Source organism: Oryctolagus cuniculus, chromosome 21 (assembly GCF_051225735.1).
Source record: "Oryctolagus cuniculus isolate XC-2025 breed Fujian yellow rabbit chromosome 21, ASM5122573v1, whole genome shotgun sequence".
Taxonomy (NCBI): domain Eukaryota; kingdom Metazoa; phylum Chordata; class Mammalia; order Lagomorpha; family Leporidae; genus Oryctolagus; species Oryctolagus cuniculus.
The window spans coordinates 28,930,024-28,953,043 of NC_142887.1; the positions used below are offsets into that span (position 1 = coordinate 28,930,024).

At 45.9% G+C, this 23,020-nt stretch overlaps 1 protein-coding gene across 10 annotated transcripts in view; it reads left to right on the forward strand.

Moving 5' to 3' along the window:
• The window catches only part of DEPDC5 (DEP domain containing 5, GATOR1 subcomplex subunit), a 151,952-nt gene that overhangs the window by 1,089 nt on the left and 127,843 nt on the right, over nt 1-23,020 (forward strand). For all 10 annotated transcript variants that reach the window (XM_051826696.3, XM_051826701.3, XM_051826700.3 and 7 more), the window contains exons 3-8: nt 4,258-4,345; nt 5,693-5,739; nt 7,569-7,654; nt 8,947-9,030; nt 10,400-10,449; nt 17,780-17,849. In XM_051826696.3, coding sequence (XP_051682656.3) covers nt 4,258-4,345; nt 5,693-5,739; nt 7,569-7,654; nt 8,947-9,030; nt 10,400-10,449; nt 17,780-17,849 — 425 coding nt within the window. The remainder of the gene's footprint in view (nt 1-4,257; nt 4,346-5,692; nt 5,740-7,568; nt 7,655-8,946; nt 9,031-10,399; nt 10,450-17,779; nt 17,850-23,020) is intronic.

A 23,020-nucleotide genomic window follows, 5' to 3' on the forward strand; every position in this document is an offset into this window, starting at 1 on the left:
ATCGATCTGTTGGTCTTTGGGGCTCCCGTGTGAGTTGGCTGAGGCTCAGGGGTGTCCGTTGCCTTGAATGGTAGGCACTGGCTCATGTGACAGTTGAGGGTGGACAGGCAGCCCGTGTGCGTGAAGCAGCTACTGTTGTACCGTGAGGAGGGTGTGGCGACCCGAGAGCACAGGCCCCTTTGAAAAGCGTTTGCTTTGGGCTTCTAAGGGACACTGCGCACGTTGCCAGTTTACTGCCTTTCATTGGTTTAATTGTGCTGTCTATTACAAATGTACCATGTACATGCAACTCCAGCCTGCCCTGGGTTGGCAGATGAGAGAAACTGAAACAGTCTTCCAGTTTTTACACTGAGTGAGAGAGTGAGCCTGCATGTGCCGAGGGCAGGTTAAGATCAAAGCATGGGCCGGCGCCGCGGCTCACTAGGCTAATCCTCCGCTTAGCGGCACCAGCACACCAGGTTCTAGTCCCGGTTGGGGCGCCGGATTCTGTCCCGGTTGCCCCTCTTCCAGGCCAGCTCTCTGCTGTGGCCAGGGAGTGCAGTGGAGGATGGCCCAAGTGCTTGGGCCCTGCACCCCATGGGAGACCAGGATAAGCACCTGGCTCCCGGCTCCTGGCTCCTGCCATCGGATCAGCGCGGTGCGCCGGCCGCAGTGCGCCGGCCGCGGCGGCCATTGGAGGTTGAACCAACGGCAAAGGAAGACCTTTTTCTCTCTCTCTCTCTCTCTCTCACTGTCCACTCTGCCTGTCAAAAAAAAAAAAAAAAAAAAAATCAAAGCATGAACCTTTGCCTGGCTTCTGAGCATGGGAGGAGAGAGCAGGAAGCCCCGTGTCATCCTGTACTGAACCAGAATCCAAGTGCTGGCTCTGCTCTGTCCCCTGTGGCCTCAGACTAGCCCCTGGTTTACCTGATCTGCAAATTCAAGGGCTGTAGAAGAGTTTCCTTTAGTGCCTTGAGTACATGAATCTGCAGAATAGGAGGGCTCTTCGTATGATTTTTTTTTGCATGTAAAAGAATCATTTTTCTTTGTCGTAACCGTTCTTTAAAAAGATTTATTTTATTATTTATTTGAAAGTCAGAGTTACACAGAGAGAGAAGGAGAGACAAGGGGGGGGTTGGTCTTCCATCCATGAGTTTACTCCCCAGTCAGCTGCAACAGCTGGAGCTGCGCCCATATGAAGCCAGGAGACAGGAGCTTCTTTTGGATCTCCCATGCAGGTGCAGGGGCCCAAACACTTGGGCCATCTTCTACTGTTTTCCTAGGCCATACCAGAGAACTGGATTGGAAGTGGAACAGCCGGGACTTGAACTGGCACCCATATGGGATGCAGGCACTGCAGGCGGTGGCTTTCCCGCTATGCTACAGTGCTGGCCCGTCTTCACCATTTTTACTTCAGAAATTGGATGAAGAGCACAAATCTTTTAAATGTGTTTTTTGGTATGCATTTGCTCCTACAAGAGTATTTCAGAAAGTTTGTGGGAAAATGGAATTAAAAAGATTAAGTTTATTTTGGAACGGAAGACTCTAAAAATTCATGTATTTCTTTTCTTTCTTTAAAAATTTATCTATTTGAAAGAGTTACACAGAGAGAGAAGGTGAGGCAGAGAGAGAGAGAGAAAGAGGGAGGTCTTCCATCCGCTGGTTCACTCCCCAGATGGCCACAATGGCCGGAGCTGTGCCGATCCGAAGCCAGGAGCTTCCTTCGGGTCTTCCCACATGGGTGCAGGGGCCATCCTCTACTGCTTTCCCAGGCCATAGCAGAGAGCTGGATTGGAAGTGGAGCAGCTGGGACTCGAACCGATGCCCATATGGGATGCTGCAGTGCAGGCGGCAGCTTTACCTGCTACGCCACAGCGCCAGTCCCATATTTTTTTCATAATATATATGTTCCATAAATGTTTTGAAGATCACTCATATGCATGAATTTCAATATTTTTGTACCCCAATAAACTTATCTCTTAATTTTATTTTTTCCACAGACTTTTTGAATTACCCTTGTAAATTTTGTAGGTTTCAGCCCCAGAGGGTTAGAATAGCCAAAAAGGGAAAACTATAGTTTCTATATCATAGGATATTGTGAAGCTTAAGAGAGATGATACATGAAAAGCATTTTAGCAGAATGGAAAGCTTTGTACAATAAACGTAGCCATTATAATCACTGGAACAAAGATATATTTGAAAGGCAATTTCTGCTAGCACTCACAGTCTATCTTGAAACTACACTTTGCATGCTGTTGATGTTGCCTAAACATCTGTAGAGGAGAATTGAAAACATCAGATAAATAACTTTTGGCAAAGAGAAAAAATACAAGGATACAGTATCCGTACTATATACAATATGTACTCAAGGTGCGGGAGTTCATGTTTGACCTGAACAAGACAAAGGTGGTGAGGTGCTACAGGACTATAAATAAAAATGCAGCCAGCAGGTACTTAACTAGGTGCACAGCTGTGCCAGACAGAAAAGGAATGAATATGGCAAGGTCTCTAGAGCCCCAGGGGTTTCAGCCTAATGAGACAAACGTGCAAAGAAGGAAATAGTGAAACCAAGCCAAATGAAAATGTGCTCAGGGAGCTTAGTTTAGACTGTGAAGTTGGGGAGGGGCTTCCCAGGCAGCTGTCAATGGAAGCATTATACCAAATAAAATGTAGGGTTCACCCATTGCTGCGCTCTCCTAGGCTGAATATTTACTGAGTCTGTTTCTGTCTGGATATACATGTTTGTCATGGCGTTAGCATAATTAAGTATGTTGTCTTTCTCCCCAAATTAAAACAGAATAGTTTTCATGGTTTCTGAAACCATGTTTTCATGGTTCTGAATTTGTAACATTTGAAAGGGTTCTCCCTACCTCTGGTAGGAGGACGTGGTAGATAAACATGTAAAACCATGTCTCTCTGACATGTTAAAGGTCTCTTTGGCCTTGAATGTGAACGGATACCTGAAACGCCCTAGTCACGGGCCACCCTGTCAATTCCAGGCCACTTTGCTGCAATGAGATACCTGAGGTGTGGTTTTTATGACACGTGAAATCCGGGCCTGGTCACTTTGGGCAAGCTACTTTATCGCTCAGGTCATTTCCTCACTCGTGTTAGATCCAGAGACATACTGTGAGGGTTCCATTAAGACAGTGTTTTAGGGAGTGCTCTGAACGTGGTATAAATATAAGGGACGGTGATGGATCGTGGGGCCTAGGCTGTTTTGTTCCTGGTAGGGGCCAGAGATGCAATGTTTGAGGGGATGAGGGACTGTGCCAGAGGCCCTGATTCCCAGAGACCAGGGGCTGCTTTTTCCCTGGAAGCAGTGGGCATGGACTCTGGAGACACAGGTGCTCAAGCCCTGTCCCACTCAGCTGCTCACGGGCTTGGTGCTTCTGTGTGAATCCTGTGGTCATTTTTGGTAATCACCTTTCTTGAGGCCCCTAAGTTCATAAAGAGAAGAGGTTCGTGTCCGAGACTGGGCGCCCCCATTGGTGTGGCATCTGGTGAGGGTGGGCCGAGAGCATTGTAGAGGAAGGGTCTCCTGGAGAGAGCTGAGAAGCGGAAAGAGTGCTGCTGGGCCCGGTCAGGCTTTATAACCAACTCTGTTGTGACAGCTACCTGCTGAGGGCACATCCCTGATGGCCTACGGACCTCCTGCCAGGCCTGCCTCCTGTACACCGTAACTGGATTAAGTGGCCACCCTCAAAGGCAGAGTGAGAAAGACAAAGGTAGACACACACAGAGGCCAATCTTCCAGCCACTGGTTCACTCCCCAAATGGCTGCAACAGCCAGGGCTGGGCCAGTCTGAAGCCAGGAGCCAGGACCACAACCCAGATCTCCCGCATGGGGTGGCAAGGGCCCCAGACCTTAGGCCGTCCTCTGCTGCCTTCCCAGGCATGTTGGTAGTATGCTGATGCTAACGCTTCTGCATCAGAAGCAGAGCAGCCGAGACTCAGACAGGTGCTCTGATACAGGATGCCAGCATTGCGAGCGGCAGCTTAACCCACTGTGCTGCCATGCCAGTCGCAAGTCGCCACCGACTTAGTACCATTAATTGTGACTCTGGAGTTGAAAACATCCAAGTTCAGGGGCCAAGTCATACTGAAACCACAGCATTGTTTGAAACATTGATTGGAAGTGGAGCCCCGTCTGTGGGATAGGGTATTCATCCAATACCAACGAAACAGAGCGGTGAGGGCCCGTTTGAGAATGTACGCAGGGTGCCTGGCGCCCAAGTGAACGAGCTTTCTGCTTGAGGTTTCTGGCTTGTCTTTCAGACGATGAGCTGGTTGTGAACCCCAAAGTGTTTCCTCACATCAAGCTTGGAGACATCGTGGAGATTGCTCACCCCAATGACGAATACAGGTGAGTATCTCCCCAGGGCTAAGGGTACTGGGTGGCCGGCCACTTCCGAATGATACTTAGGCTAAGTGACCACAAGGGTAGAATTGCTCTTTGCCTTTCGATAAAAATACTCGTACCCTCTAGGATCTGAGCAATCAATAGGATTTTTTAAAAGATTTATTTGTTTTTTATTTGAAAGGCAGAATGAGAGAGAGAGAGAGAGAGAGAGAGGAGATCTTCCATCCACTGGTTCACTCCCCAAATGGCCACAATGGCCGGAGCTGGCCCAGGCCAAAGCCAGGAGCCAGGAGCTTCTTCTGGGTCTCCCATGTGGATGCAGGGGCCCAAGGACTTGGGCCATCTTCTACTGCTTTCCCAGGCCATAGCAGGGAGCTTGACTGGAAGTGGAGCAGCCAGGTCTAGAACCGGCTTAACCTGCTTAACTGGTAGGTGGTGGCTTAACCTGCTATGCTACAATGCCTGCCCCTTGATCAATCAATTTTAAAAGTGGTCCATTCTGCCTGTTTTTCTTTGTAATGTTTATTTACTTTAATTTTATTTAAAAGGCAGAGAGAGCACGAGAGTGAGCTTCCATCTGCTGGTTCCAACAACAGTGAGGGCTGGGCCACGGCAAAGTCAGGGGCCCAGGACTTTATCCAGATCTCCCACATGGCCACATGGGTGGCAGGGCCTCAAGCACTTGAGCTGTCACTGCTGCCTCCCAGGATGCATTAGCAGAAAGCGAGATTGGATGCCAAGCAGCCAGGACGTGAACCAGGCCCTCTGTTTTTAAAGTTGAGATAACAACTCTGGAAAATTCTGCGAGCAGGTGTTGGTGGCACAGTGAGTTAAACTGTTGCTTGCGACACCATATTCCATCTCGGAATGCTGGTTTGAGTCCTGGCCCACTTGATTTCCAATCCAGCTTCCTGCTAATGCATCCTGCGTGGCAACAGATGGAGGCTTCAGTGCCTGCTGCCCACACGGGACAGCTATACAGAATTCTGGACTCCTGGCTTCAGTTTCCCCTCGCCCAGTTATTGCCATCATGGGGGGCGGGGGGTAACCAGTGGATAGAAGGTATCTCTCTCTCTGTCTCTCTTTCTCTCTCTAACTTTGCCATTCTGACTTTCTAGTAGTTGAAAATAAATAAACATTTAAAACACAATTTAAAAAGTAGAAAAGAAAATTCTGTAGCATTTACCCACGTCCCTTGGTATAGGGTCTTTGTTTCTCAGGGAGCTTTCTTCCGTTGCTGGGCTACCAGATACCCCGTGTCCACAGGGGTCTGTTTCCTTTTGTGGGGGTACAGAGAGCCCAAGGGTCACTGCTTGCGGCCTCCCAACTCCTTGTTACTTTCTTTTCCAGCCCTCTGCTTCTGCAGGTCAAGTCACTTAAGGAGGATTTGCAGAAAGGTAAGAATTATGTCTCACTTCTCTGAGAATCTTTTTTTTAAGTATATTTACTGTCTCAGAACTAGCCCTTGGATCAGAGTAAGTACCTGCCTTCTTATCACATTCTGCTCCCTCTTAAAAAATTATCAGATTTAAAAACCGCCAAGCAATCTCATTTGTCAACCTCTTGAGTTCACTGAAGAAATGATCTTTATTTAGAATCAAAAGTTGATCTGAATATGTGATGCTCTATACTTCAACTCAAAAAAAAACTGTTGGTAAAGTATATTTCTCTACACATTAACATATTAAATTTTTTCACAAGATTCTTCTTGAGTGGCTACTCTGAGTGAGGTGGGGGTGGGGAAGAAATACATATTCATGGTTGCCTACCACGTGTACAGGCACTGAGCTGGAAGCATTTTGTCATCTGTCTTTATCCTTCGAATGACTCTTGCACAAGTGAGCAAATTCAGGTTCAGGGAGACTGTAAGTGGAGCCAGAAGTGGCGATTCCACCGACTCATTATGGATACAAATTTTGTTTTTAAAGATTTATTTATGTATTTGAAAGGCAGAGTTACAGAAAGGCAGAGGCAAAGAGAGAGAGAGAAAGGTCTTGCATTCGCTGGTTCACTCCCCAAATGGCCACAACTGCTGGAACTGGGCCAATCCGAAGCCAGGAACTTCCTCCCAGTCTCCCATGTGGGCGCAGGGACCTAAGGACTTGGATCATCTTCCACTGCTTTCCCAGGCATATTAGCAGGGAGCTGGATTGGAAGTGGCGCAGCTGAGATATGGGATCCCGGTATGGCAGGCTGTGGCTTTACCTACTATGCCACAGCACTGGCCCCTTCTTTTGGCTATCTTATGTTGCTTCTTCAATTGTTTATTTTCCTTCATGTCTCCCTGCCCTTACCCCTCCTCTCTCACCACTTCCTCCTTTTTTTTTTTTTTTTTTGTACAAAATATTTATTTGAGAGAGAGAGAGACAGAGAGTCAAAGAGACAGAGAGACACAAAAACAGAGATATATGGGCAAAGAGAACTCCCATCCACCAAATGGGCACGACAGCTGAGGCTGGGCAAGTGGAAGCTGGGAGCTAGAAACCCAAGCCAGATCTCCTGCTTGGATAGCAGGGACCCGACCATTGCCTCCTGCCTCCCAGGGTATGCATTAGCAAGAAGCTGGAATCAGGAATGGAGCCACCACTGGAATCCAGGCATCACAACTAGTATCTTTTTTTAAAATTAATTTATTTATTTCAAAGACAGAGTTACACAGAGAGAGAAGGAGAGGCAGAGAGAGAGATCTTCCATCTGCTGGTTCACTTCCCAGTTGGCCGCAACAGCTGGAGCTGAGCTGATCTGAAGCCAGGAGCCAGAGCTCCTTCTGGGTCTCCCACGGGGATGCAGGAGCCCAAGGACTTGGGCCCTCTTCTACTGCTTTCCTGGCCCCTAGCAGAGAGCTGGATCAGAAGTGGAGCAGCCGGGACTTGAACTGGCACCCAAATGGGATGCTGGCACTGCAGATGGCAGCTTTACCTGCTATGCCACAGCGCCAGCCCTTCAACTGGCATCTTAATTGCTAGGTCAGATGCCTGCTCCACCTCCGCTCCTTTTTTGTTGTTGTTGTTGCTTTGGCTCAGATCTTATTTTATCTGCTTGTTTTACCTGTAAAGCGGAAAGCAGAAATCTTTAAATTTTAAGCTGCAGGATAAAGAATGTGTTTCCTGCCCATGGCAAATGATCAGTTGTGTTTCTGTTGAATATCAGAGCAGTTATAAGTTAGAATGTTATTTACCTGCTGTTCAGAATGTGTTATCTGAACTGAATTTCTTCTTTGATTCAGAAACTATCAGTGTGGACCAGACTGTGACTCAAGTGTTCCGGCTAAGACCTTACCAAGACGTCTATGTGAATGTAGTAGACCCCAAGGTGTGTCTAGCATCCTTCCTGGAGGTTCCATCACTAAGGAAATAATGGGTTAGCAAAGAGTGGTGTTAGACTCTTAGATGTGTGGTCAGCTATATCATTTAGATCAGGGTAATAGGTAAGTTGCATTTGAATCTCTCCCATCTCCTTTCTGAAGCTTGTCTTAGTAAGATTCTGGATATGAGACTATATGGAAACTTTCTATTCAAACACTAAAATTGCTTTAAGTATTCTCATTTTTCTTTAAGAGGTGATGCTATAATAGGTTAAAAAAACATTGCCCAGAGGTATTATTATTATTTTTTTCATTATTTTTTGATAGGCAGAGTGGACAGTGAGAGAGAGAGACTGAGAGAAAGGTCTTCCTTTACTGTTGGTTCACCCTCCAACGGCCGCTGCGGCCGGTGCACCACGCTGATCCAAAGGCAGGAGCTAGGTGCTTATCCTGGTCTCCCATGGGGTGCAGGACCCAAGCACTTGGGCCATTCTCCACTGCACTCCCTGGCCATAGCAGAGAGCTGGCCTGGAAGAGGGGCAACCGGGACAGAATCCGGTACCCCAACCGGGACTATAACCCGTGTGCTGGCGCCACAGGTGGAGGATTAGCCCATTGAGCCACAGCGCTGGCCGAGATATTATTATTTTAAAGATTTATTTGTTTATTTGAGAGGAAGAGTTGCAGAGTTAGGGAGAGACAGACAGAGGTCTTTCATCTGCTGGTTTACTCCCCAAACAGCTGCAACAGCCAAAGCTGAGGTAATCTGAAGCCAGGGGCCAGGAGCGTTTTCAGGTCTCCCACGTGGGTGCAGGTGCCAAGCACTTGGGCCATCTTCCACTGCTTTCCCAGGCCATAAGCAGAGAGCTGGATTGGAAGAGGAGGAGCCAGGACATGAACCAGAGCCCATATGGGATGCTGGTGCCACAGGCTTATCCTGCTATGCCACAGCACCAGCTCCATGTCCAAAGGTATTATTAACATTATATAGGGAAATAAAGCTCATAATACAATGTCAGGAATGTGCAGAATTAAGACTAAAATACAGAATTAATAGTGTGATACCTTTTATGCACTAAATGGGATAGAACTGCTATAGGAGCTATTGTAGCCATCATCCATACTCCAACGCTTTCCTTAGTAGAATAAAATTCCGTTTGTTGGAATTCTGCTATTGAATGCTCGTCTAGTAGTTTTCTCTGTTGCAAAAGTTTTTTCTCCCCATAGTTAGTAGTATTATCTTATGACTATAAAGTGTGGTAAAATAATGCAGAAAGATAAATTTGATTATCTCTTTTAGGATGTGACCCTTGACCTAGTGGAATTAACTTTTAAGGATCAGTATATTGGCCGTGGGGATATGTGGCGACTAAAGAAAAGTTTGGTAAGATGTGGCTTTTTATTAAGTCTGTTACTTTTTCTATTATAGGACTAATTCTTGTTTATGATAGAGGTTTACATGATTTAGTAGGGAGAGTAGATTTATTTATTTGACAAGTAGGACAACATAAAGAGAGAGCGAGTGAGCGAGCGAGAGTTCTACCATCCACTGGTTTACTCTCCAAATGGCAGCAACAGCGAGGTCTAAGCCAGGCTGAATCCAGGAGCCAGGAGCTCCATCCTGGTCTCCCACATGTGTAGTTGAGGCCTGCATTTGCAGGGAGCTGGATCGGAAGTGGAGCAGTCAGATTTCAAACCAATGCTCCAGGAGAGGATGCTGGCATTGCAAGCAACAGCTTAACCCACGGCATGTCAATGCTGGCTCCTGATTTTAGATTTTTAGTTGCTCTTCTTCGCTCCTCCCATCTCCTTATGGGCAGGTACTTATCTCTAGTGATGGCTCGGAGCTGGATAGCTAGAATGCAGGTCTTATATATTCCAGTTCAGACTGTTTTCTGGAATATCTTCCACCCTCTTTCCATATTGTTGTTTTTAAGACACATTGATGTATTTGAAAGGCAGAAATTGTCCATCTGTTGGTTCACTCTCCAAATGCCTTCAGCAGGCCAGGCGGACTCCAGGAGCCAGAAAATCCATCCAGGTTTCCTATATGGGTGACAGGAAACCAAGTATTTTGGCTGTCATCTGCTGCCTCCTATGTATGTTAGCAGGAACGCTAGATCGGAAGTGCAGCATAGCTGGGACTCAAATCAGGCACTCTTAGCTGGAGTACAAGCATCCCAAGCTGTGGCTTAACTCGCTGTACCACAACACCTGTGCCCCCAGTTTATATCTTTCTAATGAACATTTTCTGAAAACGATCAGTTTCTTCAGAATTGTGAGTTTTTGTATGTGACACAACAAACTATTCAGTAGAACTTGCATAGAGTCCTATGTATGTTGCATAGAACATACATAGAATGTAGAGTTTAAGAACAAAACTGTGCTTATTTTTTATTTGGTGAAGAATGTTTACATTTTCTAAAATGAGAGATAAAGTGAGAAGTAAACTACTTACTTCTCTGTGAGTCTATAAATGAGTGTATCAACGTAGACACATATGTAAACACATATGAAAATAAGTATATTTGCGAAGCTGACCCCTCATCACCTGGTCTTCACTGCTGTCCTCACTTGCCAGACTCTTAAGAACTTCCTGTTAGACCTGCCCCAGCAGGTTTTCCTGTGAGGTAAGTCCATTACTCTTACGCTAATTAAACTTGGGGTTGTTAGAAGAGGTTAGAAAGCTAGCCGCCCTTTGCTGTGACTTCCATGGCCTTGGTATGTTGACTCTCTCTCCCTTCCCCACTTAGGTCAGCACCTGTGCCTATATCACCCAGAAGGTGGAATTTGCTGGCATCAGGTAGGTATTACATCTCTCTCTCTTTAATTCATCAGAGTGGCAGAGACAGAGATCTTCCATCCATTGATTCATTCTCGCAAGTGTTCACCAAGCCAGGACTGGGCCAGGACTGGGCCAGGCCAAAGCCAGAAGCCAGGAATTCCATCCAGGTCTCCCACATGGGTAGTAGGAACCCATGTATTTGAGCCCTCATCTGCTAATTCTCAGGTGTACTAGCAGGAAGCTGGATTGGAAGTGGATGTAGGACTCAATCCCAAGTACCCTGATATGGGACCTGGGCATCCCAAGCAGAGGCTTAACCCACTGTGCACAGTGTCTCCCCTGCCTCACTCTTCACTTACCAGCAAGTACATAAGTGTAGGATTTAGCACAGTGACTGAGCTACATAAGGCTCTTTTTTTTTTTTAAAGATTTATTTATTTATTTATTTGAAAGTCAGAGTTACACAGAGACAGAAGCAGACAGAAGCAGAGGCAGAGAGAAAGGGGTCTTTCATCTGTTGGTTCACTCCTCAGATGGCCGCAACGGGTGGAGCTGAGCCGATCTGAAACCAGGAGCCAGGAGTTTCCTCTGAGTCTCCCACTTGGGTGCAGGAGCCCAAGGACTTGAGCCTTCTTCTACTGCTTTCCCAGGCCATAGCAGAGAGCTGGATAGGAAGTGGAGCAGCTGGGACTTGAACCAGCGCCCACATGGGATGCCAGCACTGCAGGACTACAGTCTAGTTGCATGCCTCCCATAGAAGTCAGTGGTTCAGAAACCTGGATCTATTCCTACAGTACCAGTGATCTGTGGTTAGGGTGACACTGGGCAAGCCAGGTAAACAGTCTGTGCCTCCACAAAAGGAAGTGGTTGGTTTATTATCTTTGTCAAGGAAATATTTTTCTGAAGATAGTTTAGACTTTGTGGGCATGATCTCAGGTTTCTGCATATTCTCTCCCCCTCTCTTTGTGTTTGTGTATATGTTGATGTTTCAAATATTTACAAATGTAAAAATCATTCTTAGCTTTGATCTGTTGGAAAACAGGAGATGGCCCAGATTGGCCTGTAGAAACCCTCTCTGGTCCCTTTCATTCTTGAATTCCTTGTTTCTCTCCATAAATGGCCTCATATGCCTGGCGCTAGATAGAGAAAAGAAAACCCAAACACAGTGTCAGTTTTAGTCTTTGAAGATCTATCTTAATGTGTTGCTCATATATTGTTAAATGTAAACCCCAAAGTCTGTTCTTTTTCCAGAACACTTAAGGATTCTTACACTGAATCAAAGGTCACTTTCTTTTGCTAACTACATCAGTGCATCCTTTATTTATTTATTTATTTTGAAAGATTGATTTATTTATTTCAAAGGCAGAGTTACAGAGAAGGGAGAGAGACAGACAGATCTTCTATCCACTAGGCCAAAGCCAGGAGCCTCATCTGGGTCTCCTAATTGGGTGCAGGAATCCAAGCACTTGGGCCGTCTTCTGCTGCTTTCCCAGACCATAGCAGAGAGCTGGATCAGAAGTGGAGCAGCTGGGACTCAAACTGGTGTACATATGGGATGCCGACGTCACTGATGATTGCTTAACCTGTTATACCACAATGGCAGCCCCTCAATGCATGCTTTTAAAAAAAGGAAAAGAAGAAAGAAAAAAACTAAGGAAGAGAAAGTACAGTTATCCATATAGTTAAAGTCGTTACTTGTAAAAGAATTTCCTGGTAATTGAATGCATCATCCTTCAATTTAGTTATAACTAAGGATATATGAGACAGTTTCTTTGGCTTGAGACTGTGCCTTTGCAACCTTATTTTTCCTTAAAAGATAAATATTTTTATTTTCTCTGAGCAAATTCTGAATGTATTAAAGTGTTGAACGTAAATTGGTGTTTTTAAAAACACTAAAAAAAAAAATCTAAAAGGAAAATGCTGTAGGGGCAGGCATTTGGTGCTTTGGTTAAGATGCTGCTTGGGATGTGTGCATCCCATGTCAGGTGCCTGATTCAAGCCCTGACTCCTCCACTTCCCATCCAGCTGCCTCCTCATGCACGCCCTGGGAGGAGACAGTGATGGCTCAAGTACTTCCGTCTCTACCACCCAAATGGAACATCTGGCTTGAGTTTCAGGCCTTGAGTTCTCTGCCTTTCAAATAAAATGAAAATGAATACACATTTAAAAATATTGTAGTAAAGTTTCATCTCCTCATTTAAACCCTAACCTGTTTGATCACATTTGTAAATAGATCTCATTTTCCTAGATACAGTTTTTAGGTCAGTCACACTAGCTATAGTTCCTCATTTAAACCCTAACCTGTTTGATCACATTTGTAAATAGATCTCATTTTCCTAGATACAGTTTTTAGGTCAGTCACACTAGCTATAGTTCCTTCCCTCCTTCCTTCATCACTTTTATTCATTATTATTGTTATTATTACTGTATATATTCATTTTTAGAAAAATTGCATTCCAGAAATATGTAAACACAGGAAGCCCCTCTCAGTCTCACCCTTCAGAGTGGCCATGCCATAGGATTTCTGGCCCTTAATTATCAGCCGTTCTGGTTCAGACCTGTTGGGGGCAGGCTTAGAGCCCCCTGGAGCAACCAAGTTGCCTGTGTCCCCCTGGATCCTCCACACTGCAGAATGTCCTTGCTATCTTCTCTTACTGGAGCTCTGAGTTTATGGTGGCCTCCCTGAAAATATCTCCTGCTTATAAAATTAGTACTATTAATGATCCTCTTCTTTTTAAAGATTTACTTGAGGGCCGGCGCTGTGGCTCAATAGGCTAATCCTCCTGGTTCTAGTCCCGGTCGGGGTGCCGGATTTTGTCCTGGTTGCTCCTCTTCTAGTCCAGCTCTCTGCTGTAGCTCAGGAAGGCAGTGGAGGATGGCCCAAGTCTCTGGGCCCTGCGCCTGCATGGGAGACCAGGAGAAGCACCTGGCTCCTGGCTTTGGATCAGCGTGTTGCGCCAGCCACAGTGGGCATTAGGGGGTGAACCAACGGAAAAAGGAAGACCTCTCTCTCTCTCTCTCTCTCACTCTCACTGTCCACTCTGCCTGTCAAAAAAAAAAAAAAAAAAAAAAAAGATTTACTTGAGAGGTAGAAAGAGACAGAGAAAAGACCTCCCACGTGCTGGTTTACTGCACAAATGGCCACAGTGGTCAGGGTGTTGTCAGAACTGAAGCTGGAGCCAAGAACTCAATCTGGTCTCTCATGTTGGTGGCAGGGACCCAATTCCTGTGCCATCATCTGCTGCTTCCCAGGGTCTACATCAGCAGGAAGTTGGAATCAGCAGTCAGATATTTTTAAGTATGCTGCTTGGGATATGTGTATCCCATGTCAAGTGGGATATTTTTAAAAAAGATTTATTGATTTATTTATTTGAAAGGCAGAGGGAGAGAGAGATAGGGATAAAGACGGGGAAAGATACTCTGCATCCACTAGTTCACTCCTCAAATGACTGCATTGGCCATGGCTGGGCTGGGCCGAAGCTAGGAGCTTCTTCTGGGTCTCCCATATGGGTGGCAGGAACCCCAAGTACTTGGCCATCTTCTGCTGCTTTCCCAGGTGCATTAACAGGGAGCTGGATCAGAAGTGGAGCAGCTGGAACTCCAACCAGTTCTCAGATGGAATGCTGGTATTGCAGGAATTTGCTTAACCCATTGTGCCACAACACTAGCCCCTGATGTGAGATGTTTGCATCTTAACTACTAGGTGAAATGTCTACTCCCAAGTATCACTTCCTGAGAAAATGTTCCATCACAGGCATATGCTAAATATTTTTTACATGCAGTGCTTGCTCATTGTAGACATTTTAAAAAAATAAAGAAGCTGTGGAAAAGCCCATAGTATTACTACTCAGAAGTAACCAGTTAATATTTTAACATCATTGTATCAAAGTGTTATGCCTTTTTTCCCTGTAGCCTGAGACCATACAGTGTGTACAATTTTATATGCGTGTACTGTTTTTTAAAAAACACAAAAACCCTCTTCTCATAATTTTAAAATAGCTGTGTCCTAGTCCATTTTCTTTTGCCATAAACTGAATGACACCATCGGGGTAACTGTTTCTAGTAGTTCTAGAAACTGGGAAGGTCAAGATCAAGATCAGAGTCATCCAGAGCTGGTGGGAAATCTCTGGAGTCCCAGGGTGACCTAGGGCATCGTTCAGACAGAGCAGACTAACACAGGTCTCTCCCATTTATTTATTTCTTTGTTTGCTTACTAGTTTATCTACTTATTATTTGAAAGGCAGAGTGACAGAGAGAGAGATCTTCCCTCTGCTGATTCACTCCCCAGATGGCTGCAATGGCCAGGGCTGATGAGGCCAAAGTCAGGAGCCAGGAGCTTCTTCCAGGTCTCCCACACTGGGGGACAGAGGCCCAAGGACTTAGGCCATTTTCGCTGCTATTTGAGGCACATTAGCCAGGAGCTGGATTGGAAGTGGAACAGCCAGGACTTGAACAGGCACCCATATGGGATGCTGGTGTCATAGGCGACAGCTTTACCCACAATACCAGCCCTTATTTTAACTTCACAAAAAGAGACAGGTTGGGGCTGGCGTTTGTAGTGCAGCTGGTCAGACTGCCACTTGCTGCATTGACAACCCATATTTGAGTGCCAGTTCAAGCCTCAGCTGCTTTGCTCCTAATCCAACTCCCTACTGATGTGCTTGGGAAAACAGCAGAGGATGGCCCAAACACCTGGGCCCCTGCACCCACATGGAAGACAGAGTTCCTGGCTCCTGTCTTCACCCTGGGCTGGACCTGGCCATTGCAGCCATTTGGTGAGTGAACCAGTGGATAGAAGTTCGATATCTCTCTCTCTCTCTCTCCCTCTCCCTCCCTCCCTCCCTCCCCCTCCCTCTCTCTCTCTCTTCCTCTCTCTCTCTTCCCCTCCACCCACCCCCTTCAAATAATTACATAGATGTTTAAGAGAGAGGGGGCCAGGAATCAGGCTCTTGGCTACTTTTGGATAAGGACAAGTTAAAGCTTAGGAATAAAGATCAAATCTCTCTCTGTATGTGTGTATGTTTTAATAAAGAACTATTTCCATCAAATGATAATAGCTGTTCTGCACTTTACCAGGTCCTCTCATTTACAGCATCTCGTTTGATCTTCCTAGGAGTTATCAAAGATGGATAGAACAGTATTCTTACTAACTGTGTTTACAGTTACTTAAAAACCAAGAATAAGAAAAATTATGGCTTGACCTCCAGAAAGGAGTTGAGGCACTAGAATATAACCCTGAGTTTTGTAGCCTCACTTTGCATATACATCCTAGGAGTAGTTGATGAATTAGCTCCCTAACAATGGGCTTGTTTTAGAGGGCCTGTCCATGGGGGCATTCAGGAGCTTTTATACACGGTACTTCCTGCTAAAACATCAACTCATAGAACATTGGAATTTCTGAGGTCCTTACTATAAAGTTAGAGAAACAGAAGTCTTCTCAGGGGAGGCTTGAAGCCCTTCCTCGTTTGCAGCTGTAACTGGGCAAAGGAGTATTTAAAGGCATCCCTCTTGGAGCAGCAGAGCAGGACCCTGGGAAGCCCCGACTTCACTTTGCAGGTATGAGGGAGGCCCTGAGAGGCTGGTTTATTGTCCATCATTTTCCAGATAGCCTAGGCTGTAACTCACTATACACAGCATTTTCCCTGGCTTCTGTCCAGTCTTTTTTTTCCTTTTTCTGTGAGCTTGAGCTGGGCAGGTGACTCTATTGGGGGAAAAGAAGAGACCAGTAGAAAAGGCTGGAGTGGTTGGTTGAGGGGTGATGACAAGGAGGTCCTCAGGTGACAGCTTCCTCTTTCCAGCATAGTGTTTTCTGTCGACCGCTGCTGTTACAGTTCTTGCCACTTCCGGTAGCCACTTGTCCTCCTAACTGAGCACCTCCTATCCTAACACTATCCTGAAGAATTTAATTTTAAAATAGCTCTGTAAAACAGGTATAATCCCCCCGCGCATATATATCTTTGTCTCTTGATAAGGACATTGAGTCTCCCAGTGTTATTTCCCAATGGCCATTCAACTAGTAAGTGACATTGAGAGCTCAGATCAGTTTCTCCCCAGACTAGTCAGTTCTGAAAGCCACGCTCTTTTTGTTGTACTTTTCACACTCTTTAAAAAAAAAAAAAAAAAAAAACCTGCAGAAGGCACAGCATTGTGGCTCAGTGGGTTAAGCTACCACCTGCTATCCTCGCATCCCATATGTGTACTGGTTCAAGTCCTGGTTCATCCACTTCCTATCCAGCTCCCTGCTGATGCATCAGTTAAAGAGGAGAAGATGACCCAAGTTCCTGGGCCCATGATACCATATGGGGGATCCAAATGGAGTTCCAGGCCCCTGGCTTCAGCCTGGCCCAGCCCTGGGCATGGCAGCCGTTTAGAGAAATCTCTCTCTCTGTCTCTTCCCCTCTCTGTAACTCTGCCTTTCAAATAAATAAAATCTTTAAATAAAGAGTTGCAGAGAACAAAATATCCAACCAGCAAAATGTCCCAAGTTGCCTTTACAGTTTTTTAGCAGGGGCAGATGTTGGCGTAGCAGTTAAGATGCCGCTTGGGATGCCTGTGTCCCATATCAGAGCGCCTGGGCTTGAGACCAGGCTCTGCTCAAGGATTCCAGCTTTCTGCTGTCACACACCCTGGGAGGCACAGGAGATAGCTCCAGTAGTTGGATCCTCACAGCCCGTGTGGGTGAGCCTGATGGAATTCCTGGCTCCCGACTTCAACATGGCCCAGCCTTAGTTGTTGTTGTGGGCATTTGGGGACTGAATCAGCAAATGGGAGCTCTATCTATCTGTGTCACTGTGTCTCTACCTTTCAAGTAAATAAGTGAATAAATTATTTAAAAAAATAGTTATTTCAGCAGAGTAGCCTGCATTGAAAAGGGACCCTGTCCCTTCAGGCCTCCTGACTGCTCGTATCCTAATCCTGTTAATTGAGATGGAATTCTTTTGATCTTTTGGTTAAAATTTGTTTTGTCAAAGCTGGGATGAACAGAATTGTTCGTAGGTGCTTCCTAACTTTTTACATGACATAGATCCTTTTGAGATTTGATGAAACCTATAGATAATTTTGCATATCATTTCAGAGGGTTTACAGATTCCCTGAAACCCTTCTTGAGACCAATATGTTGTCTGTGGACTCCTAGACTTAGAGCTCTTTATTCATTATAAGAATTCTTTACCTTTGTTAATATGTTCATGGAACTGTCTTTGGAAATCTGTCACCAGTCAGGTCATTTGGATATAGGTATCAGAGTAGACAGAGGTACCTGCAATTGCCCCTACTATTTCTCCTTGGTTAAATTTAAGACTTATAATAACATTTGTGTGTATGTATGTGTGTGTGTGTCTCCTCTTAGGGCACAGGCTGGTGAGCTATGGGTCAAGAATGAGAAGGTCATGTGTGGTTATATCAGCGAAGATACCCGGGTAAGATTTATAATATTCTTTTTTTTTCTTAAATTGGTTTTGGTTCCCCATACCATTAGGTCTAAGTCCTGAAATCAAGAACAAAGCCAAGAAACAAATAACAATGTGATAATCCTGAGGTTGCTATTTTTTGTGCAGGTAGAACCAGTAATATTGTCAGAGTCTCTGCCACTCTGATGTTTTACAGTTGGATCTCTCCAGTGTGGGCAGTCTTGATTTTCTTCATTTGATTGGATCTATTTAACATTGTAGAGATGTAGTCTGCCCACCAATACATAGCAAAAGATAAACTCGGTGGGAGATCGTGTCAAAAACATGAAGAGAGGTGTTTTCAGAGTTTTGAGTCCCTTCTGTCCAGAATGCTGGTCAACTTTTCCTTGTTCCCATCTGCCTGCCTCCCCCTGACAGCAGTGGTTCTCAACCAGGGGCGATTTTGCACCCCCAGGGGTCTTTTTGGTAACATTTGGAGACATTTTTGGCTGTCACGAGTGAGGGGTTGTACCACTGATATCTAGTGAGAAAGCTGCTGGGCATGTCCTATGCATGTCACATGCACTGGCCCCCATAACAAAGAATTATTTGACCCATGACATCAGTCATGATGCAGGGGACTGTCTGGTGCATTGTGGGATGTTTCACAGCCCCTTGGCCTCCACTCATAAGATGCCAGGATCACCCTCCATCCCCTACCCTGCAGGTCCTGACAGCCAGAAATGTCTCTAGACATTGCCAGGTGTCCCCTGAGGGACAGAATCACCCCTGGTTCAGAAAAAGTTCCCCCAAAGGTAACCGTTGTCTAAATTTTATTTTTGTAATTTTCCTGTTGTTTACATGGTATTAATACATACATACATATATATGTGTGTGTATGTATGTATGTATGGGTGTGTTTGTGTATATCTGCTCTCAACAGTGTGTTGTTTTATTATTTTTGAGTATTATTAAAGTGGGATAAACATGTGTATAGTCATTTCTAGCTATCTTTTCTTGTACCCAATACTTGATTTTAAGTCTGTGATTAGGAGCGTATTTGCTGGCTGACAGGTCCCACTCCATAAGATACTGACAATTTCTTTAAACATTGTTTGCAGTAGTTTCTACTCCGGTAGGAATGTATAAAATCTGCTGTTTTTCACCATTTCAACATCTGGCATTACATTTTTCTAAGGTTTTGCAACTCTTAGGGTGTATAAATTGTTGTTTTCTGGTGTTCAGTCTTCTTAAAATGCACAGCTCTTAGGCGTGACTTACAAGGACCATGGTAATCTGGCGTGTGCTTTCCTCTGCAACCTCATTCATTTTTTAATTGAACAAGTAAATATCAAAACACCTACTGTGTGCCAGCTGCCGAGCACAGCACAGACAGGATCCTGCTGGTAAGGAGCTTACATAGTAGGAGGACTGATGACTGATGCAACTACTCACCCATTCCATAAACATGGGAATCCTCAACTACAGTGACTATCCCAAAGGAAATTAATTGGGTAAACGAGAGGGACCAAGGATGGCCTCTTTAGTAAACCAATGAAATGAACAAAACATTCTGAGGGACATAGGGCATAGAGATGGAGAATAAAACGGAAACCTTCTTTACAAAGGTGAGCAAGAGGTCTCTGTAAGGGTATCTGCAATGAACCTGCAACAAAACAGTAGCTACAGTTGCCATTGTTTTATCTTCTGCTTCACCATGTTTCTTTTGGTCAGACATGCACTAAGTCGTCTCCAAGTTCCAAGCATTCAGCAAACAATGGCAAGGCAGAGCCACCAAGAACATACCCCTGACTTTCATGAGAAATACGGTAATGTTATATTAGCTGGTGGAGCCATGTTCTGTATTGCTGTGGGACCTGGCAAGTATGCAAAGGTGGGGATGAAGAGCATTCCAGACAGAGGAGACGATTGTGGAGGCCAGAGTGGTGGAGATATTGCAGACAGGTAGCAAGAGTGACATTGGAGAGGAGGCAGACAGCTTACAACCAGTTCACGCAGGGCCTGAAGGCCTTTGTGACCAGTTTAGGATTTATTCTGTGGACGGTTAGAACCCACTGCTGGACTTTAAACAAGGGAGTACCTGAATCGCGCTTTAGAAGATCACTATTTTTTCGCTCAGATCTGGTGAGCAAAGTCACCAAATAACAGCGGCTGTAATGCTTACAGGTCAACTTGTTTCTCTTATGTAAAAGAAGTCCATAGGTTCACAGGGAATGCATGGCTGATATGACAGTGTCACAGCTACTGGTCAGCCAAAGCTGCTTCTGTCTTCCTGTGTTGCCATCATCAAGATAGGGCTTCCATGATCTAGCTGGAGCTCCTGTAACCACATCTGTATTCTAGGCTGAGGACTGAGAAAGGGAAGCTAGACAAGAAAGGTGTACCCTGCAGCCAAGTCAGCTTCCTTCAGAGGCACACCGCTTCCATTTATATGTTAGTGGGCAGAATATAGTCACAGGTAACTGCTAATCCTGGGGAGTTTAGTCTTCTGGTTGGGTCCTTCTCCTCCCTGAATAGATTCAGTTTCCAGTTTCTTGGGAAGAAGTGAGCGCTAGATACTGGCTAGGCTTCCAGCAGCCCTTCTGCCTCTGATGTAGAGCTTTTTTGTAGGACAAGAGTAGAAGTAGAGAAATGAGTTTGGAGGATTGCGGCAGTCCAGCCAGAAGACAGTGGTGCGAACTAAGGAGAGAGCTGGAGCCGTGGAAAGATGTATGTAGAGTTTGAGATGCATTTGAGGGGAAGGGCACACAGAAACTACGGGCAGATTGGGTGTGATGTGTAAACAAAGAGACAAGACAGGAGCAGCAGGCTGGGGTGAATGAAAAGGCTCAGGCTGTGAGCTGCCTGTTGGACATCTGAGTAGAGAATTCAGTGGAGGCAGTTGAGTCTGGAGCTGGTTTTGTCACTTCTTTTTTTTTTTTTTTTTTTAAGAATTATTTATTTATTTGAAAGAGTTACACAGGGAGAGGAGAGGCAGAGAGAGAGAGAGAGGTCTTCCATCCGATGGTTCACTCCCCAGATGGCTGCAATGGCCAGAGCTGGGGTGATCCAAAGCCAGGAGCCAGGAGCTTCTTCTGGGTCTCCCATGTGGGTGCAGGGGCCCAAGGACTTGGGCCATCTCCTCCTGCTTTCCCAGGCCACAGCAGAGAGCTGGGTTGGAAGAGGAGCAGCCAGGACTAGAACCGGCGCCCGTATGGGATGCCGGCGCTTCAGGCCAGGGTGTTAACCCGCTGCGCCACAGCGCGGGCCCCTGGTTTTGCCACTTCCATGTGTTACCCCCCTCCCCCAGCGTCTGAGCCACGCACGCAATTAGCTGTTCCTTGGAGGAGCCACTCTCTCCCTTGTCTCTGTGTTTTTGCACAGGCTGCGCTCTCCTGCCCCAGGTGCTTAGACCCTGCCTTCTCCCCTTCCAGACCTCAACTCTAGTCTCAGGTTCCCCTGCTTCTGGAAAGCCTTCCTGTTCTGCCAGGCTCGAAGTCCCTGTGTGGCACACTGGATTTAGGAACACATTAGCAGGTACCACACGGTGGTGGGTACGCTTGCTCATGTGTTTTGCCCCAAGGCAAGGCTATCTATGTTTTGCAAATTCTCTGGCATGGCTCTTGACGCTCGGTAGTTTCTCCTGTGTTGGTTGAATGGAATTTTAGACATGTTACCCTGCTTAGAAAAGTTGTAATCTGATTAGAAAAATAGTGTTTTAAGGGCTGGTGTCGTAGCGTAGCAGGTTAAGCCACCAACTGCAATGCCGGCATCCCCTGTGGGTGCCGATTCAAGTCCAGGCTGCTCTACCTCTGATCCAGCTCCCTGCTAATGTGCCTGGTAAAGCAGCGGAAGATGGCCAGAGTCCTTGGATCCCTTTACCCACGTTGAAGACCCAGATGAAGCTCCTGGCTTGAGCCTGGCCCAGCCCTAGCCATTGATTTGGGGAATGAGCCAGTGGATGGAGGATCTCTGTCTCTATCTCTCCCTCTCTGTAACTCTGCCTTTTGAATAAATAAATCTTTAAAGGAAAAATAAATTTTATTTTATTATTTTATTTTTTTATTTTTGACAGGCAGTGTGGACAGTGAGAGAGACAGAGAGAAAGGTCTTCCTTTACCGTTGATTCACCCTCCAGTGGCCGCTGCAGCCAGCGCACTGCGCTGATCTGAAGCCAGGAGTCAGGTGCCTCTCCTGGTCTCCCATGCGGGTGCAGGGCCCAAGCACTTGGGCCATCCTCCACTGAACTCCTGGGCCACAGTAGAGAGCTGGCCTGGAAGAGGAGCAACCAGGACAGAATCCGGCACCCCAACCGGGACTAGAACCTGGGATGCCGGCGCCTCAGGCAGAGGATTAGCCTATTGAGCCATGGCACTGGCCAAGAAAAATAAATTTTAATATGTAAAATGAGATGAGTGTTTTAACTTTTTAAAAAAGATTTATTTATTTGAAAGTCAAGGGGTGTGGGGAGAGAGAGAGAGAGAGAGAGAGAGAGAGAGAGAGATCTTCCATCTGCTGATTCACCAACATTGGCAACAGCTTTCACTGGGCCAGGCTGAAGCCAGGAGCCAGGAACTCCATCTTGATCTCCCATGTGGGTGTCAGGGACCCACTCATTTGAACCATTATCTCCTGCTTTCCAAGCATATTAGCAGAAAGCTGGATCCAAAGCTGAGGCAGGACTCCATCCCAGGCACTTGGATATGGAACGGTATGCAATGCAGACGTCCCGAGCAGCAGCTTAGCCTGATGTGCCACAGTGTTCACTCCTGAGCACTGTGACATTTAATTAATGTCACAAGGCCCTATTATTTATATTTTTAAAAAGATTTATTTATTTGAAAGAGTTACAGAGAGAGACAGAGACAGAGAGATCTTCCATCCACTGATTCACTCCCCAGATGGCCACAACAGCTGGAGCTGGAGCTTACCAGTGCCCTTATCAGATGTCGGCACTGCAGGCAGTGGCTTTACCCACTACACCACAGTGCTGGCCCCTCAAATTATTTATTTATTTATTTTTTGACAGGCAGAGTGGACAGTGAGAGAGAGAGACAGAAAGCTCTTCCTTTGCCGTTGGTTCACCCTCCAATGGCCGCCGCGCTGATCCGATGGCAGGAGCCAGGTACTTATCCTGGTCTCCCATGGGGTGCAGGGCCCAAGTGCTTGGGCCATCCTCCACAGCACTTCCTGGCCACGGC